Source organism: Octopus bimaculoides, chromosome 3, assembly GCF_046866305.1.
Source record: "Octopus bimaculoides isolate indiv1 chromosome 3, ASM4686630v1, whole genome shotgun sequence".
Lineage (NCBI taxonomy): Eukaryota > Metazoa > Mollusca > Cephalopoda > Octopoda > Octopodidae > Octopus > Octopus bimaculoides.
The window spans coordinates 46,358,752-46,379,212 of NC_142930.1; the positions used below are offsets into that span (position 1 = coordinate 46,358,752).

General features: G+C 36.9%; 1 protein-coding gene across 9 annotated transcripts in view; it reads right to left on the reverse strand.

The window, feature by feature from the left end:
* Positions 1-7,187: 7,187 nt before the first annotated feature.
* The window catches only part of LOC106879957 (succinate-semialdehyde dehydrogenase, mitochondrial), a 65,541-nt gene continuing 52,267 nt past the window's right edge, over positions 7,188-20,461 (reverse strand). For all 9 annotated transcript variants that reach the window (XM_052966516.2, XM_089348915.1, XM_089348913.1 and 6 more), the window contains 2 exons: positions 18,322-18,380; positions 7,188-9,148 (listed from right to left, as the gene is read on the reverse strand). In XM_052966516.2, the coding sequence (XP_052822476.1) occupies positions 8,943-9,148; positions 18,322-18,380 (265 nt within the window). In that variant the 3' untranslated portion in view covers positions 7,188-8,942. The remainder of the gene's footprint in view (positions 9,149-18,321; positions 18,381-20,461) is intronic.

Here is a 20,461-nt window from a genome sequence, read left to right on the forward strand (position 1 = left end):
TGTGCCCATTGAATCTTTTGTTTAATTGTTCTGTTGTGCAACCAACATAAATCAAACCGTGCATTCTGCTGTGTACACCAAATGGGAATCTCTACACGTCCCACCTTCCATGTAAATCATAACGTTTGTTATGATTTTTGATGGAATTCACTTGACTCATGCTGTTGCACAATGAACAGGGCTTACCTCTCTTGTTGCTGTTTTACAAGGTACAGTGAAACTCTTATGTTAGTTTCAGTGGACCAAACAAATGTACAGGTCCTCATTGTAAAGCAAATTCTCCAAACAAGTACTAGGAAATGCATGCACTCATTCTCACATGAATTTGACAATAAAAGGGTGACTTCTATCCCATTGATCTATATAATTGAGTCAGAGAATATTTACCAATCAGTCTGAGAATTCTTCTTTTTCAGATTGGGAAGATCATGAGATCACAAATGAATAGCTGCGTCTGGATCCCTTGATATTTGCAGAGCAACTAAAGGAGAGGGCATCGAAACAATCGTAGGTAGAACTGATGCTTAAAAGGTTAAGAAGCGAAGTCAGGCGCTTTTTTAGTTCCCATGCCCACGAAATAAATGCGACAGCTTGCTTGGGACTAGTAAACATCCGTAAGTTTTGTGCTACAAATTGCTAATAGGGAATCTTGAATGATGCAATCAAAATCTTTCAGATTGTACACTCAGCTTAAAGGTAATAACATTATTTTTTATGCGCCCTTTTCAAGCCTAGCCAGGCTCATGGGCCCGGTTTCCCGGTTTCTATGGCGTATGTGTTCCCCCCCCCCCCCCAGCTGGACGGGACGCCAATCCATCGCAACGTTACTCAAGAAACAGAAAGAAAGAGTGAGAGAAAGTTGGGGCGAAAGAGTACAACTGGAGTCGCCACCACCCCCTGCAGGAGCCTCGTGAAGCTTTTAGGTATTTTCGCTCAATAAACACACACAACGCCCGGTCTTGGAATCGAAACCACGATCCTTTGACCGCGAGTCCGCTGCCCTAACCACTGGGCCATTGCGCCTCCACAAAGGTAATAACATACTCGAAAGAAATGCAGACGCAAAGTTGAGTAGGGTTCCAAGTCTTTTGAAATTATTCAGCTGCTCTAAATTTGCTTGCTTTTCAGGTGAAAAATAGTGCAATAGAGTCTCTGAGTAAAATACAATTAATTAGCTTTGGAAAATGAATTGACAGAAAATTGGATTGAAATAACGTCTATTTAGCTGTTAACAATTCGCATTTCGCGTCATTTAAAATCTAAATGAACTGAAAATTTTAACCACTCGATCCAGATCATCAGCATTCCATCCAATGGCGCATTAAGTACGAGATGCTCAATTCCGATGAAACTTCTTAAACAATGTTATCTATGGTCATGGCGAATAGAGGATTCCAAAAAATATCACATACCGGTAGACGGCTTGATATGATGTCATTTCCTACAATCATGAAACTTGTCACTTGACAGAATACTGGGAGTTGTGGAAACATCGCCCAATGGTACATAATCTCTGAGAACAGTATTAGAGCAGATATCACTTTTTCAATTGTTTTTCAAAAGAACAATCCGAAGGCCTCTCCCAAAACCAAAAGTTCTTTTTATCACTCTTTTTAACATTACATTCGGATCGACATACAATTTGATTTTAAAAAAACATAGGACAACATATGCTGCGGCCTTACAAACATATCTGACACTAACACCAAACTGGTTGGGTAAGATATCATCATGTACTTTATTGATCACTAGCCACTGAGAAGCTTTCTGTACACATTCCCAGATGGTATAATAAAAGAACAGGTGATGAAGCACGTAATAGGAGAAAAGATCAAAAATGAAATACAAAGAGAGCATGCCAGACAGAGAATATCTGAAATACACTCGACTGCTCTCGCAAACGAGAATACTAAAAATAAAACCGATCGCTCTCAAAAATTAAGTAAAAAAAATAATCCAGAATCCTTGTCCGGTACCAGATCGATCCCAAAATCTAATCAGTTCATGCCAGTCACGAGGCCAAACATCCCTGAAAGTTTCATCCGAATCCATCCAGCAGTTCTTGAGATATCTTGTCCACGGACAAACAAACAAACAAACACAACTGAAAACAGTACCTCTGCCTTTGCTAAAGCGGAGAGAAGAAGAAGAAGAAGAAGAAGAAGAAGAAGAAGAAGAAGAAGAAGAAGAAGAAGAAGAAGAAGAAGAAGAATCCTTTCTACTAAAGGCACAAGGCCTGAAATTCCGGAGGACAGGTGGTGATTAGCACAAAAACACCTGTATACAATGAAAATAATGACAACAAAATTTAATCAAAAGGGGGAGTTCCACCCAGATCCAACCAAGGAATCCTACACATTCTGTTCACCCCGACCCCCAAGGTCACATCAGACAGGAACCTCTCTTTTCCTCTTCCCATCCGGCCTCGAGGCGTACGTTCACACGGGCCATCCTCGCCAAATTCATCCACCTTTCAACAAAAATACTGGTGGAACAGCACTTCCATCTCCACTCTCACTTTCCGTTTCAAGTGGAACATGAAAAAATCGATGATGGCCTGGTCGAAGAGGAAAGTACCAGTCTTCAGTCCTTTCCACCTCGTCCATTTCACTACCTCTTCCACCATAGCCTCCAGACAGGGAAACTGTCTGCCCTTCACGGCCAAAAACAAGCGGCAGAGCGATCCTCAAAATGGACACGGCTGACAACGCATCGACAACTGTTCTACAAGGCCCTACACGCCAGCAATGCTCGGACACTGGACGAGTGCACGCAGAACGGTTTCATTGTCCTGTGCACATCCCGGACAGGTCCGTCTGACAAAACTTCGAAACGCAGAGCTCCCCAGTAGCACTGCCAAGCCAGGGATTTCTGGAAATTATCCATAAACCCCGGCCCGAAAGTTTTCAGAAAAGCCCAATTAATTGATCTTTATCGACGTCCAGAACTTCTTCGAGGACGTCGTTGCTCTTGCCCACCACTATAGAATTTCAATGTAGAACTTCCATCGACCGCATTGTCAGACATCTAGGAAATCAGGGTGATTAGCTCTACCCTAATTGAGTACGATGCGGTAACAGGAGCAAAGATTAACCAGGACTGTATATCCGTCAATGAGACGAGCTGCAAAAAATCCTGTCCGACGACTACACCTGCTCACCGTTATGGAAACGCTGGAGATGTCGTAGCCTCATCACATGTCTGTACGTCAACAGCCACGGCATGCCCAGTCCTCCACTCAGCGACTACTGACAACAGATGGACCGTCTGACGAGCGGAAAACGTCAATTCCACTGAAAGTGGAAGAGTAAGTGTTCCAGCTTGATCAGCCACGAAGTAAGGCGAGGGGCGACGGTCAGGCGGTAGTAGATTACAGAAGCGATGTAAGCATTCACCACCTCCGTCCGACCTTTCAGAGACAGCTTCCTCTCTGTCCATTTCTGGGTGAGACTGGTCACCCTGTTCATCACTCCCCCCACCCAGTACTTATTCACCTGGATGTCCGGACCAAACCAGAACCCGAGCAATTTAACCGGTCCTTCCGCCCACCACCCTACGACGTAGTCGGTTGGTATGGACCTGCCTCTCCAGGTACCGAGCTACTGGTCCACTGACTTCTGGCTTATTTTTGTTCCTGTCATCGCATCGTACTTTCTTGAGGTAGTGCCAATCACCTCGATTTTCAAGATGACCGACACTATTACAGTGACATCGTTCGCAAAAGCCGACACGAACCTACTGCATTCTAATTCACCCGAGATGCCCCTCGAAACATCCAGCTATCGTAGCAATAGCTCGAGAGCCAGCACATACAGAAGAGGTGAGAGTAGGCATCCCTAACAGACCGAACGTGCGATGCTAAACGATTCCGACAGGTAGCCATTCACTTTGACAAGCGAACAGATATCGCTGTGCATTGTAGCGATTCAGCCTCTGAAGCATTGGTGCCTCCAAGTACTGGTGATCGATCCTATCAAAAGCTTTTAACTGATCCAAATTAATCAGGGCTCCATCTATGCCAGGATCCTTTTCTACCCTCTCAATGATGTAATGCGTGAGGTGGAGGTTATACTCTGAATAAGGGTTAAGGATGTTGAACGAAAGACCCATGTTTCCAGATGTGAACTATTCAAACCTCAAAGAATTTCTTTCAACACATGACTATGATGTTCCCGTACTACTTCTGCTCGTGATCAGAGATGTACATATCGTCGGCTACTAAGGGACATGCTCAACTAGTTAAGGTCAAACAACTGACAAGCAAATCTGTAGTATTGAGTAGAATATTTGCTGCAGCCCATCTTTTGTACCAAGACAAAACAATGTACCTGATAACACTTCCAATCTGTTAACATCAGAAACCATGAGAGCCACTGCCTGGTACTGCATCAGAGCATTTATTATTATTATCATCACTATTATTATTATTATTATTATATTTTCCAGCTCATTGTCACTTACTCATAAATAACCAGACTGTCAAAATATCATTCAAACCAATAAAATATTTATTGCAATGACATCGTGCTCTTCATATTGACTTAATAATAATAATAATAAAAATAATATTAATAAAAAATTAAAAAATAATAATAATAATAATAATAATAATAATAATAATAATAACTAGCTGGACCTGTGAAAAATTCACGAAAAATATAAAAAATGTAAGCATCTGTAAATAGTGTACTAGTGCCATGAGAAATGTTTGTATATTATGACAGTCTGTCTTTATGTTCTGAATTCAAATTCTACCGAGGTCGACTTTGCCTTTCGTCTTTTTGGGGTCAATAAATTAAGTACCAGTTGTGTACTGAGGTCGATCTAATCAACTGGTACCCTCCCCACAAAACTTTCAGGCCTAGAAAAGTATATTGTGACAGTTACAGAATATAGAATGTAATGTAACACCAATGACTATATAATCCAACCAAAATATCTGTTACACAAACGTAGTGACTACTCCTTTGCCCGTTGTGGCTGCATAACCTGAGCCTACCTCCTGTTCCTTCTCCATTTTCCCACAAGGGGAAACAAAGCAACAATTAGCAATTCAACAATGGCAACAATTCAAACAATTCAATTTACAATGGCAACAATTCAACATAAACTACTGACGGCTCCGTCTTGCTCTCCCGCTCTTCTGCTCTCCTCTACGCTTTTCGTCTAGCTATTTATACGTATTGGACTAGCCTACTTATCGACTGGGCGTGTCCACACAACAATTTGAAAACTAAATTTCCATGAGTAAGTGATGTAAAAATCAAGAAAGGTATTTTTGTTAGTCCACAGATTAGGGAGCTGATGAGAGACCAAAAGTTTGACGAAGAGCTCAATGATGTTGTAAAAGCTGCATAGCTGTCATTTAAGGAATTTTGCAAAGAGTTTTGGGGGAATCACAGAGCAGAGAACTATTCTGGCATTATGAAAGAGCTACAGACATCATACAAGGCCTTGGGATGCAATATGAGCCTAAAAATTTGCTTCTTGAACTCTCTCTTGGGCTCTTTCTCTGCAAATGTTGGGGCTCTCAATGATGAGCATGGCAAGAGGTTTCACCAGGACATTCTGAATATAGAAACTTGGTACCAAGGAAAGAGGAGCTCTTTTATGTTGGCTGATTATTGTTTATCACAACTTGCTGTTACTACAAAGAATACATCCAAAAACAAATGTTAATTAACTAAAGGTTATTTTTGCAGGTTAATTTCAAGTTTTAAAATGTGTTAAACCTTATTGATTTGTTTTTAACAATTTACTAATTCATGGCTCCAGTTTTCAGTTAGTTTTCATGGCTCCAGTTTTCAGTTTTCAGTTTTCACACACACAACTGCACTTATCTGTTTCACAGGCAGTCACAATTTAAAGTTATGTGTTATTTTGTTTCTATGTGTCTTAATAGCTATAACTTGATCATAGAGCACAACCAGTTCCTTCAGATTTCAGATATTACTTTATTACACTATATTCTGCGACATTGTCTTCTCACTATGTTGTTGGCACTCCGTCGCTTACAACATCGAGGGTTCCAGTTGATCCGATCAACGGAACAGCCTGCTCGTGAAATTAACATGCAAATGGCTGAGCACTCCACAGACACGTATACCCTTAACGTAGTTCTCGGGGATATTCAGCGTGACACAGTGTGACAAGGCTGGCCCTTTGAATTACAGGCACAACAGAAACAGGAAGTAAGAGTGAGAGAAAGTTGTGGTGAAAGAGTACAGCAGGGTTCGCCACCATCCCCTGCCGGAGCCTTGTGGAGCTTTAGGTGTTTTCGCTCAATAAACAGTCACAACGCCCGGTCTGGAAATCGAAACCGCGATCCTCCGACTACAAGTCTGCTACCCTAACCACTAGACCATTGCACCTTCACTCTTCTCACTATACTGATCTGAAAAAGTATTAACACTGTCTTTTCCCTCCTCTCTCCCCAAATCTTTCTCTCCATATCACTCCACCGCTTCTTTCAGCTTCTCGTCTGCATTTATGTAACTAAACTGATAAAGCCACAATAGTCTCTCTAAAGAAAGACAAGTGTCTGAATTGTTGAGTAATCAACTCATTGAAATTTTCCTTCAATGAATTTTTAAGGATTAAATTTTCCCAATGCAGACAACCACCAATTTCCTATGATTCCTGATTTTATTGTACTTGATTCATGATAATTTGACACATATAACAATTTTTAACATTATTACACAGTTTAACATTTTGGAGGAATGAATGTAAATAATGAATTTAACCCCAGTACTTAACTTGATCGTTTTTATCATCAGAGCAATAAAAGGTCAAGTCAATCTCAGCAGGAATTGAGCTCAGAATATAAAGAGAAAAATATCAATAATGTAATATTATCTATCTTTTGGCATGAATAACTAAGTAACAAAGATATTTTGTTTTACAACAGAAAAACTTAATAGCTTAACATTTGACAATCCAACAGTTATTAATTAAGTAAACAATTAAAAGTTTTCATTTGTTTTTGTTCTTTTGATTTTTCTTTTACAAGTTGTAAAAAGTTGTCATATATGGCCAATATTAATGCATCCCTTAAAATTAGAATTTGATTTGATTTGTAATAATTTTCTTGATAAATTTGGAAGTTTGGTATTTCCTTTAATTAGATTTTCTGTAGTCAGATGGCTTACCACTAATTGTAGTAATAATGCAAATTAACAAACAGCTTTTGAGTTTTTCCATCAGAATAGTTTTAATCAAAGAAAAAAATAACATTAATGTCTTTAAAAATAATTATCATTGAAATACAAAGTTTTGTCACTATGGTTTTATTGCTAGACATATAACAAAAGAAAAAGATATTTACCAGTCAAATAAAATATAAATCTACCCTGAAAAAGTTTCATAAGTAGCAAAATAGAAAATATAACAACAGATTAGTGCTTCTATCCCATCAAACAATTGGACAGGTTTTAATGTCTCAGTAAAACAATAGTTAATAAAATTACAGAAACATTTAGGTTAGTAGATGTAACTGAATCAACAATATATGTTCATTTGAAAAATACAGTAAATAAAATCAATACACCATATTGATTACTATGAAGAAAAAAATTCAGAAACATTGTTATGGTTGATGCTAGACTCAACTGGGTATTCAGTCTTTAGCCTATCATTTACCAGCGCACTTAGAGCTAAGATGTAGATATGTATTTACATATTTCATAAAGAGATAGTGAGAGATCTGTTACTCTGATTCACAACCAACAATCTTCACTTTGAACATATTCACAAATGGTATTCAATTATCAACATTAAAACACACATGTTGTTCATTTTCTAGAAAAGAATTGCATAATTCCTCTACTGTTGATAAACAACTCATGACTTATGTGTAAGCTGTATGTATTCTACTTGGAATGCAAACATTTAAACTTTACAAAACAAGGTTATTAATTTTTACTAAACTGATATCAACTATACCTAATCCTCTTGTCATCCTATGACAAAGAATCTAAACTGTCTGCTTGTAATTTATAAAAAGCAATATATTTAAATGTATTTTGGAAGTGAAAAGTTTTGATTCAATAAGTCTGTTTTAAATTTGTGGAATGAAAATTTGTCATTAAGTGTAATCACTTGATGATGTGCTAAAATTGGATGGTTTTTTTGTTTGTTTTTAGCAACCTTAACAAATTGGAAAAGAGCAAAGTATAATGCTCCATTGACTTGTTTGTAACTTGCTAATATTACAAAAACACTTAAAATAGTTGCTATAATTGAATCAACAGACAGGAAACTAAATAAATTAAAGTAGTTGAACTTTTATTTCTAAAATGTCCAAGTTAAAATCCTACTAGGGCCAACTTTGCCTTTTATTTCTCGGGAGCTAATGAAATATAAACTTAAAACAAATATAAGCCTTGCACCCAAATCAGATCAGTGTTATAGAGAATATATTTCAAATAAAAAAAAAAGCCATATTTTCTCAATATATCTATATTTATAATATATTAGCATCTTTAACATTATCAAGTAAAATGATAAACATCAATGTAGAAAATGCAAGTCCAATTTTTTATAGAAAGTTAAATCATCACAGAAATTTCCTGTATCATTTAGTCAGTACATTTATTTTCTCATATACACAGAATAAATAAAAAGGATATTAATTATAAATTATATGTATTTCAAGATTCAAAAATCATCTGTGTTTCATTTCAGAATATATAATTGTATAGATTGCTAGCAATGAACATTATTCTATGAAATTCAGTTTAGCTAAGAAAATATGTATTATGCCCAATTTTGTTGAATGGTTAATGTTAGAATGGGCATCAGGTTTCACATCCACTTACTCCAACAATTCCTGTAAATCAGAATCAATCAAGAGCTATCCGATCCCTATTCAATGGATAAAAATAAAAATATTTCACTTGTAAATCTATTTTGGACATTTTTTATATTATAAATATTTTCATTTAAAGCCCTCCCATACACACATATTTTATTTCTAAAAACTCATCAACACCAAATTTCCCCCCTTCTCGTCCAATACCTGATTCCTTAACTCCTCCAAATGGACATTCAGCAGCAGATAACAAACTTTCATTGACACCAACAATCCCAGTCTCTAGCTTTTCAGCAACACGCCAAATTTGAGAAATGTCTGTTGAATAGAAGTACCCTGAAAACAGAAAAATACTATGTTGAAAAAAATTATTTCACACTTGATATTCATTCACATATACATTTATAAAACATAATTTAGAGGAGAAATATTTCTATTTTATACAGCCAAAGGAGAAAAAGGAAAATCCAATGACCTTTACAAGCCTTCCTCCTTAAATGAGGTTAACATAATAAGTGTTCTGCATGAACTTCTGGTGTTTGATGCCAATGAAAAAACATGAGCAGGGAGCTTATTTCAGAAGGCATGAATTCTTGGTAAAAAGGATTAGACAAAGTTGCCTATCAGTGTTCAGGGAAGAGACAAAGTAAAGATATGAAGCATAGGTAGAGGCAGATGTATTGGATAGACTTGTATAGGTGATGCAGCCAGCTATTTGAAAGGAATTGAAGCCATTGTAGTATGAGTTGCAGTGTACTGTTGAATGAAATGTTGTCAAGGGTACTTCTGTGAATAACAACAGCACCATCCAGATATATGATTGGTATATTAATATGAGTCACACCTGTATTATATGTAGGCCAACAATTAAGCAAGGCTGAAATATTTTCTGACTTTAGAAGCTTAGAAATGCAACTTTAACAATGCTATACATGGATTGTTGCCATTAGAGATAAGAAATCATGATGTCCAGCATTTGAAAAGTTTGCAAAAAATTTAGTTATGAGTTGTTCATGAAAGGAAAATTCATCGACAGTGTTTTTGTACAGTTTAAAGCAGTCATGGGCAAGCTCTGACCCACAAGGCTATCTGACAAAAAATTACTTTCAGGTTTTTAATAGTGCAACCTGCTTGATGATGAGCCATGTCTCATGCAGCTCACCTTTCTTATAAATGTTGCCTATGCCTAGTTTAAAGAAACAAAATAGAGGAAGTTTTCAAGGTCTGAGGTGAGATATCTAAATTGTACATAGACAATATTCGATGGGAAAATAAGTAGCAATAAAACTTTTGGAAGAATGGGGTTGACAGATAATATCCAGAAAACTACACCATCTTTCCTCCTCTCCTCTTTCTCAATACAACAGCAACAACTAGCCACATTCAAGGCAACATCATTTCTAGTGATTGCATGTTGGATGAGGAAATTATTCAAAATTGTCTCAGGGATGCCTCTGCATCCTTTAGAAGGCTCAGAAAGAAACTTCTGAAGCAAGCATGTCAGCCTCCAAACCAAGGTTCTTGTCTGCTGGGCAGGCTCTCTTTTCTTTCTTTGTAATCTCCAGTGTAGATGCAAGACATGAATCACATACAACTAGCACATTAAAATCCCCTAAGTCTTTATTTAATGTAATGTTTTTTTTCTGTTCTATCTATATCATTTTTGCTGTTGTTAATCAAGGAATTTATCCATGGTATTTATGACTTCTTGCATTAAACAACTCTGTATGAACTAGTTTGTGAGGTCATTGTAATCTCTGAAATAACTGAATTTGCTTGGGGGTCATATTTCTGTTCTCTCTCTTCTTGTTCTGTAATACTTTCATGTTCATCGCTATAAGCATCATCTGCATGTGGACTGAATGTACTAGGAGCTCCCATAGTTTGTATGTTATCACTGGTTTTATTGGTTCTCGGTTGAATTGTTTCATCTGTAGATGTTGACAAACTTGACATTGTAAAATAGTGAGATAGCTTTTGATATTTAGAAATTTCATCAAACTGCTTTTCCATGAGTTTGCATTTTTAGTATCCACTAAAGTACTTTCATGAACCCATTATTTTTTCTCTTGAGTGTTAAACTCTGCTAAGAACAGAAAGAATTTTCTCAACGGGGTTTGATTATGGTGAGGTGAATAAGACTGAAAAACATGAAGACTAGAGATATTGGAGTCTCCAAGCCAAGGATCAGATTCAACCCTACAAAGTAGAAGTGTTTCAGTGATTGAATATTAACCTTAAAGGAAACATTCCTTAAACTATTCCCACAAATATAGATTAGTGAAATATATATTAGCAATGGAGGCAGTATTAATACTGAGAGGTAATATTTATCCCCACTTAAACATGGATGTTAGAACAAACTATATACTGCAGTAGATACCATGAGAGAAACTTTCATATTGGCTTTTGGTGCAAAATGCACTCTTGAATTTTGTTGTAGTAACTAGTTTATAAAAGTTGCTTTGTGTAGGCTGTTTAAATAAAAAAAACATTAGACAAGCTGCTTCTGTATTTAGTACAGAGAGACAACAGGGTAATGGAATTAGCTTGATGGCTGGAAATTCATTTACTACCTCTGGAGCCTTTTACCAATGCCAGTAGTAACCACCATGGAAGGTCTGATGAAGGATTACAGATCCGAAAGTGCTCACACATGTTAAGTTATACTTGAACCAGAACCAGCAACAAAGCTATACACAGATCACACACCACCAGTAGATACCATCCATGTATCTATCTATCTACCTAACTATCTATCTATCTATCTAGCCATCTATCTCTCTCTCTATTTCACCATTTATCTATCCTTCTATGTGTTTGTTTATGTATCTATTTATCTATCCATCTATCCTATCTATCTATCCATCTCTCTCTCTCTCTCTCTCTCTCTCTCTGCCTGTCTATCTGTCTTTCTCTCCATATATCTATCTATCCTTCTATCTGTCCGTCTATCTGTATATTTAACCATCCATCTATCTATCTATTAGGTTGTCAAGAAAGTTCTTGCAGAATTTTTAATTTTGGTTTTAAATGATGTATTTTCAAATTAATTTTTGTTAAATTACTTTGACTTTATATATCATTTTAAAGCCCGTTTTTCACTCTATCTAATTGTGTTACTCTTTTTCTTTTTGAATAATTAGGTCATTTTTTCCGGAACGTTGAATACAACATGGACAAAAAGCAAACTCACACAATTTTTTTATTCCAATTCAAGCTAGGCCGAAAAGCTGCTGAAATAGCTCGTTTGGCCTAGGAACCACTAATGAACGTACAGCACAATGGTGGTTCAAGAAATTTCATAGTGGTGACGAGAGTCTTGAAGATGATAAGCTTAGTGGTCGGCCATCAGATGTTGACAACAATCAGCTATGAGCCTGAGTAGAAGCCAATCCATGCACAACTGCGAGAGCTTGCTTTTGAATTAGATGTAACGTATACGGCAATTTCCAACCACTTGAAAGAGATTGGAAAAACAAAAATACTTGAGAAATGGGTGCCACACGAATTGAATGACAACCAAAAAACGCTGTTTTGAAGTGTCGTCTTCCCTTCTTTTATGCAACAAGAATGACCCGTTTCTCGACTGGATTGTGACTTGCGATGAAAAGTGGATTCTTTATATATTTATTTAGAGGATATGTTAACCCCATAAAGGAACGGTTATACATATAATGAAGGAGAATAGAGATTTATATGCAGTTTTATTCAGCAGTTAATTACTTCTTTTCGTTTCTGCATCTACACATGTTTCTGCAGTAATAAAGTAATGCACACTGCAAAATCTGCATCTTTATGAGCATTTATAGTTAGTTGCCACTTCTTCAGGATGGAATTAACTGCATTTTTTTAGATAGAATCTAAATTAAATACAAGTCCAGCTGAAATGCATGTGGTGTTGACATTGTTCAAAAAATAGCCTAGATTGTGATCTTTTCAAATCTACTGGTTAAAAACAGAATAACTAGCTGTCCAGGGAATTTTAGTATTCTGCAGATATAGACCATCCTCAAATGGTGAGTAATAGTATTAACACTTAGTATCAGGTTACCTTAAGTATGTTATTTACTATTATTATTCTCCCTCTCCCTAGTATTGCTACCACAACTGTTCTTATTATTATTGTTGATCATCATCATCATCATTGTCGTTTAACGTCTGCTTTCCATGCTAGCATGGGTTGGACGATTTGACTGAGGACTGGTGAAACCAGATGGCTACACCAGGCTCCAATCTGATTTGGCAACTGGATGCCCTTCCTAATGCCAACCACTCTGAGAGTGTTGATATTGTTAGTAATGAGCTGTAAGTCTATTATTTAATTTGCTAATTCTATAATTAAATTACATTTATTAAAATTTAAGGATATCGTTAATTTCATTCTCAAATTGTTCTGTAATCCCTAGAAAAAGATTAATCTATTTAGGAGTTTAATTTAATTACCTTCTCAACTTGCTATTGTCTACTTGATTTCAAATCTAATTTTAATATTATATATTATGCAATTATTCAAATTTATGAAATGTATGTTTAGCTTAGTGAATACAATGTATGGCACTCTCACTTCTATGGCTGAGTAATTTGAATTTTGGTGTAAGAATTTGGTAAATTTCTTCCACTCACACAATTCACATCATTTGCTTCCTCTACTGTATGTTTTGGCTCTACTAATTATTTCCCAGGTAATTTTATATACTTTATTAACTTTTAAGGACCAAATTAGTTTACTTAAACTAGTGTTATTTCTCTTTTTGCTGTCTGTAAATGAGTTATTGTAGTTGGCAATTCTTTTTATATATGTTTTGCAAGCACCAATGCCATGATATACCTGATCTTCTCAGATTACCCTGCACCTGTATACTGCTTCTTTTGTTTTGCAGTTAAAGTCAAAGAAACATAATCTATTTATTGCGCAATCACAATTTTTTATCTTCTTCCCTGATTATTTCTTTTGTTTTTTCTGCCCCTTTTATCTTCTAATTTACATACAATTTTAGTATCACTTTCCAATATATTATTTGGGTTATTATTAACGTCTCTATTATTATTATTATTATTATTACTGATTTCACTGTTTCTATGTCTTAGGTTAGTATTTTAATTTTGGATATTTGCTCTTACTATGCTGCTCTTTTTAGCATTTTTGTTTCCCTGTTCATATGCTTGGATGGTGTTTACAAAAGTTATTTCCCTTGGTTCGCTTTCCTTTTTATCTTTATTTGTTAACTCCTCTTGTTTCATTACTATTAGGTAATATATTTATGTTATAGTTAACCTGCTTATCATAGAAATAATTCAATCTTTTCGTATTTTGCATTGCTATTATCTCTGCCATGTTCTCTCTATTTGAAAAAGCAATTCTTACCAAGTGCAAGCTGGAGATTTTATAATACTTGCAAACTTTATGAAAATGATTATTTATCGCTGAATGAAATAATTTCGGAAAATTTGGGCTAATTTGTTTACCAAACGAGATAATAAAGTATTCAGTATTATTATTAGGCCTATTTTTATAGAAATTTTTGTTATTTATACAAGAGATGTTTATTTCTTTCATTTTATCTTAAGTTTGCCATATGCTATATTGTTATTATTATTATTATTATTATTATTATTATTATTATTATTATTATTATTATTATTATTATCATCATTATTATTATTATTATTGCTGTTGTTGCTATTATTGTGTTTCATGACAGTTTGGCTTTCATTCCTATTATTATTTCTGTTATAAAATTTTATATATATAATAAAGAGAATGAATGGGAGAAAGAGAGCCTGCCGTATGTCGACCCAATAGAGGGACCAGCTATCCGAGTTGATAGTACCAGGGTAGATAAAGCAATTAAGAGTATGAAGACCGGGAAAGCCCCCGGCCCATCAGGAATCACTGCAGAGATGCTCAAAATATCTGGCAGTGTTGGCTATAGCCTAGTCACCCGTATTACGAACCAGGTGATACACGAAGGAGTCATACCCAATGACTGGTGTAGCAGCATCATAGTCAACTGCTACAAAGGTAAAGGGGACGCTTTAGATACAAATAATTACAGAGGCATCAAGCTGTTAGATCAGGTTATGAAAGTTACAGAGAGGGTCATAGCCCAACTAATTAGGGAGCGAATCAATTTAGATGAGATGCAGTTTGGGTTCGTGCCAGGTAAAAGCACTACTGATGCCTTATTTCTAGTGAGACAGTTGCAGGAGAAATACCTAGCTAAGGATAAACCTCTGTACCTGGCTTTCGTTGACATGGAGAAAGCCTTTGACAGGGTCCCCCGATCCCTTATCTGGTGGTCAATGAGGAAACTTGGGATAGAAGAATGGTTAGTGAGAGCTGTGCGAGCCATGTACAGAGATGCTGCCAGTAAGGTGAGGGTTGGAAATGAGTACAGCAATGAATTCCGGGTAGAGGTAGGGGTCCACCAAGGTTCCGTCCTCAGCCCCCTATTATTTACCATAGTCCTCCAGGCAATCACAGAGGAGTTCAAGACAGGTTGCCCCTGGGAGTTCCTCTATGCTGATGACCTTGCCCTAATTGCGGAGTCACTATCAGAACTAGAGGAGAAGTTTCAGGTGTGGAAGCAAGGTCTAGAATTGAAGGGCCTTAGAGTCAACCTAGCTAAAACCAAAATCCTAATAAGTAGGAAGGTAGATAAAACACAAACCCCTTCAGGTAGATGGCCCTGCTCAGTATGTAGAAAAGGAGTAGGTAGTAACTCTATAAGATGTACCCGGTGCAAGCTATGGACACATAAGAGGTGCAGCAACATCAAAGGCAGGTTAACTAGCAAGTTAGTTTTTGTTTGTGGCAGATGTTCAGGTGCAATAAAGACTGCAAACAAACAGGAAACAACTTCTATCTCATTCCAGGGTGAAAAACTAGAGGTAGTCGATAGCTTCCGCTATCTGGGCGACCAAGTTAGTAGTGGGGGTGGGTGCACTGAAAGTGTAGCTGCTAGAATAAGAATAGCCTGGGCAAAGTTTAGAGAGCTCTTACCCCTGCTGGCGACAAAGGGACTCTCACTCAGAGTAAAAGGCAGACTGTATGACGCATGCGTACGAAAATGCTACATGGCAGTGAAACATGGGCTGTAACTGCTGAGGACATACGTAAGCTCGCAAGGAATGAAGCCAGTATGCTCCGTTGGATGTGTAATGTCAATGTGAATACCCGTCAGAGTGTAAGTATCTTGAGAGAAAAGCTGAACATTAGAAGCATCAGTTGTGGCGTGCAAGAGAGATGATTGCGCTGGTATGGACATGTGGTGAGAATGGAGGAGGATAGCTGCGTGAAAAAGTGCCACACCCTAACAGTTGAGGGAACCCGTGGAAGAGGTAGGCCCAGGAAGACCTGGGCTGAGGTGGTGAGGCAAGACCTTCGTACATTGGGCCTCACCGAGGCGATGACTACGGACCGAGACCTTTGGAAATGTGCTGTGCGTGAGAAGACCCGGCAAGCCAAGTAAGATCGTTGCCAGTGCCCCTGGACTGGTTCTTGTGTGGGTGGCACATGAGATGCACCATTTTGAGCGTGGCCGTTGCCAGTACCGCCTGACTGGCTCCTGTAGGATTTTCGAGCGAGATCGTTGCCAGTGCCCCTGGACTGGCTTGTGCGGGTGGCACATAAAAGACACCATTTCGAGCGTGGCCGTTTTCGTGCGGGTGACACGTAAAAGCACCCACTACACTCTCTGAGTGGTTGGCGTTAGGAAGGGCATCCAGCTGTAGAAACTCTGCCAAATCAGACTGGAGCCTGGTGTTGCCATCCGGTTTCACCAGTCCTCAGTCAAATCGTCCAACCCATGCTAGCATGGAAAGCGGACGTTAAACGATGATGATGATGTATATAACTTCAATACGGAGCAAATAATTCGAGAGAAAATATTTGCAAAGATATTATTGACTCTATTATTATCTAGTGTAACAATTAAAAATGATAATAACAGAATCAATAGTATAGGTGATTGCAGGCCGAAAAAGCATTGAAGTCTGCATTGCTGTAATTTATCATCAGTTTTTTTGGCAATTTAAATAAGAGTTTTGACTGTTATTTCCAGCAGGTAGACATACTTAGTATGTCTTTTGATTAATTTTAATCCTTCAGCTATTTGATGCTTTTTGGGCCTGCAATCGCCTATATCAGTGGTTCCCAAAGTGGGTGATAATGCATCCCCCTAGGGGTGGGGGGAATTTTCAAGAGAGTGTTGAAGAAAAGTGGGGTGATAATGGAGTAGCGATTCATGCAAAAATTGGGGCTATAATGGGGTGGCGATTCATATAAAAACAAAATAATAGGTTCATAAGGTTAAGTTTTATTTGTGAAAAACAGTTGCTTTGAATCTGCTTCAGATTCAGATTGTGATGGTTAGTTGGGGTGGGGGCGCTAGGAATGTGGCCTGGGTGTCAAGGAGGTGGCAGCCCAAAAAGATTTGGGAACCACTGGCCTATATCATTGATTCTGTTATTATCGTCTTTAATTGTTACCCTAGATAATAATAGTCAATAATATCTTTGCAAATATTTTCTCCTGGATTATTTGCTCTGCATTGAAATTATTTTCACACTGGTGGGTGCCATGTTTTGGCGCAAAACCAATCAGTTGCAGCACAGACTCCAACGTGACAGGTCGTGGCTTTCCATCATGGTAACGCGTGCTGAGGAAGATGAGGCTATAATGCCAGTCTAGAAACCGATCCACATGAGTCCAACTATTTGAATGTATGTTGAGAGATTGTCCTAGCCCGTCTGTCCGCAAACGGTTCATTTCTGTAATTTATCATCAGTTTTTTTTGGTGATTTAAATAAGAGTTTTGACTGTTATTTCCGGCAGGTAGACATACTTAGTATGTCCTTTGATTAATGTTAAAACATATGTATATATACATGTGTGTGTGTGTGTGTGTGTGTGTGTGTGTGTGCATGTGTGCATGCGCACATATATATATGTGTCCTCCTCAATGGGCTTCTCAATAGGACACTTTCAGGACCAATTTCAGCAGAAAGCAGTGTCAAACAGAGTGACATAATAGCACCTACTCTGTTCTTCCCTGCATTTGGATTCAATATTCATATGAAGAAGTCAGGGAAGCATATGTGGAGCCTGACATCTTCATGGGAGGTAAAAGACATAAAGCAGTGGACAACATTGTGTATCTTGGAAGTACACTTAATAGAGTTGGTACCCTTGGTGCCAAAACAAATCATACAACTGCAAAAGTTAGTGCTGTTTTGAGGAAACTCAAAAATTGAGCCTGTGTTCTTACATTCCTGGTATTTGAGTATGAAACATAGACAACCTACAAGCATCATATCAAGCAACTGGAGAAGTTTCATCAACGTTATACCTGACACACCTTGTACATCAGGTAGCACTAGTACTGACAAAAGAAGAATTTTGAACCAGATCTGTTGGGCTGAATGAATGAATGGGAATGACATTTTTGAGTCAATTAATTAGGAATGAAAGATAGAAAACTCTGCTCTTTAACATAGATACTTACCAGCGAGTCCATATGATGTTGCATTAGCAAGAGTGACTGCTTCATCTTCTGTTTCAAATCTGCAATTATCAAAATATGAAAATATTTTTCTTATTGTTTTCTCATTTTTTAGACCTTTATTTACACAACCTCATTTTTATCTAAGTCTGTTACCTGGACCAGGAGTTCACAGTCAGGAAGATACTTAATTCTAAATGCTCTATTCACCTTGTTAATTTTCCAAACCTTTTGATTAACTACGATAAAGCGGAACATCTGACATTTGCTTTCTATAGAATCCAGAGACATACCATTTTGAGCTCTGAGAATTCAAAAAGAAACTAATAAGTTTGGTTTTTGAAATAAATTTAGAAACTTTGTTTAAATTATTTCATGTACTTTTCATAATTGCTTGCCATTCAATGTGCAAGTTAACACAGTTCTAACTCAGGTAAGTGCAAGCAAGTCACCTTTAACCCTTTAGTGTTTAAACCGGCCATATCTGGCCCAAATATTCTACATGTTTTATATTTGAACTAGCCATATCATCTAGCCTCTCACACCTAACCTACATTGACATTCTAAAAATAAATAATCGCATCATTGAAGCCTCAAAGCTATGAGATAATGCGTGATTAAGTCAAGACAATTTGAGTGAAAAAGCATTACATTTAATAGAGTAACCTGAACATCAAAGGGTTAAACATATTTCAGATATATTTCAGCTGGAAGGAGCTTGCATCATATCTAGTTTAGTAGTTTAGTAGTGTTTATCATATCTAGTTTAGTAGTGTTATTGAACATGAAATGTTACTGTCATTTCCCATTTAAATAAAGACTTACTGTTAGTAGAATCGTCCACACATAGGTAGTTTGATATTTGTTCATAGGAATCTACCAGATAAAATTTAAATGTAATCTTTTAGTTCCTTGATGCTCTGCGTAATAATGTTTTACATTATCAAAACAGGACAATTTGAAATGGAAAAGTTTGATATAAGATGCTTTGCATTAAGATGTGGTGGTGTCATTTTCAAACTGAATACTTCCATCAATTTGATAATGTTGATGATGTATTTTACACATTGTAAAAAATTATGTAGTGTTTATTGTGTCAAGGTAATGAAAACTACCAGAATGATTCAAGATTACCCTAATAATCCATGCACTCCACGTCATTTATTTTTATAGTCGATATTTCCCTCATTTATCATATGTAAATGAAGATGCCTTGCATTCAAAAAGAGACATCAACAACATAGTACGAATATACATACTACCACCACCAAACTCATTAACGCTTTATTCCATTAAGTTATATACCCATCCACAAGACATTGGCTATAACTAACTAACACATTACAAACCACTGAGACAACCAGCAAGAAACAGCAGCTATATTTCTTTTAAATCATATCTATCTTGAAAGATAAAGAATACGTTGGATAATGGGAGACTGGATGTACACTGTCAATGCAAAAAAGAAGAATTTGTCATAATTTGAACACTTTTGATCATAGACCTGCATGATCAGATCAACAGCAACCACACTACTCAAGATCTTACATAAACTATACATGTCTTCAAGCAATTCCACTGCACGCACGCACACACTCATAAACCATACATATTACTGCTTACACCAGCAAGGATTTTAACTCTATTCCCTGCTACTCATTTATATACTAAATACCAAAAACCTTCTTAAGAAAACACATGAACAGGCTAGCAAATGATCTCTTATATTAGCAAGTTTACATAATATACACCAACACATTTAGAATTTGCGATTTCTTAAATAGTTTGTTACAACTATCCATGTTCTCCCCACTCTTTTTAATGTGTGCCTATGCAACCATTCATCACTTCCATTAAACATACATGCAAACTTATATAGCACCACCTGGTAAAGTCTTTTAGTCATATATAGGGCACCATGGCCCACTCTAGCAAAGAGTTATTATTGTTGGAGACATATCCAGATGTAGGCATTTGGTCTGGGATTTTTTGAAGAAATTTGTCCAGTGAACTTTTGAATTTTATGAGATCTATTTCCGTTTTGACATATTTTGTTATGGCATTAAAGAGAGCTGGACCGGTTGAGGTAAAGTAGTTGTGACATAATGTTGTTATGTGTCCTGAGTTTGATTTTTGTAGTGGG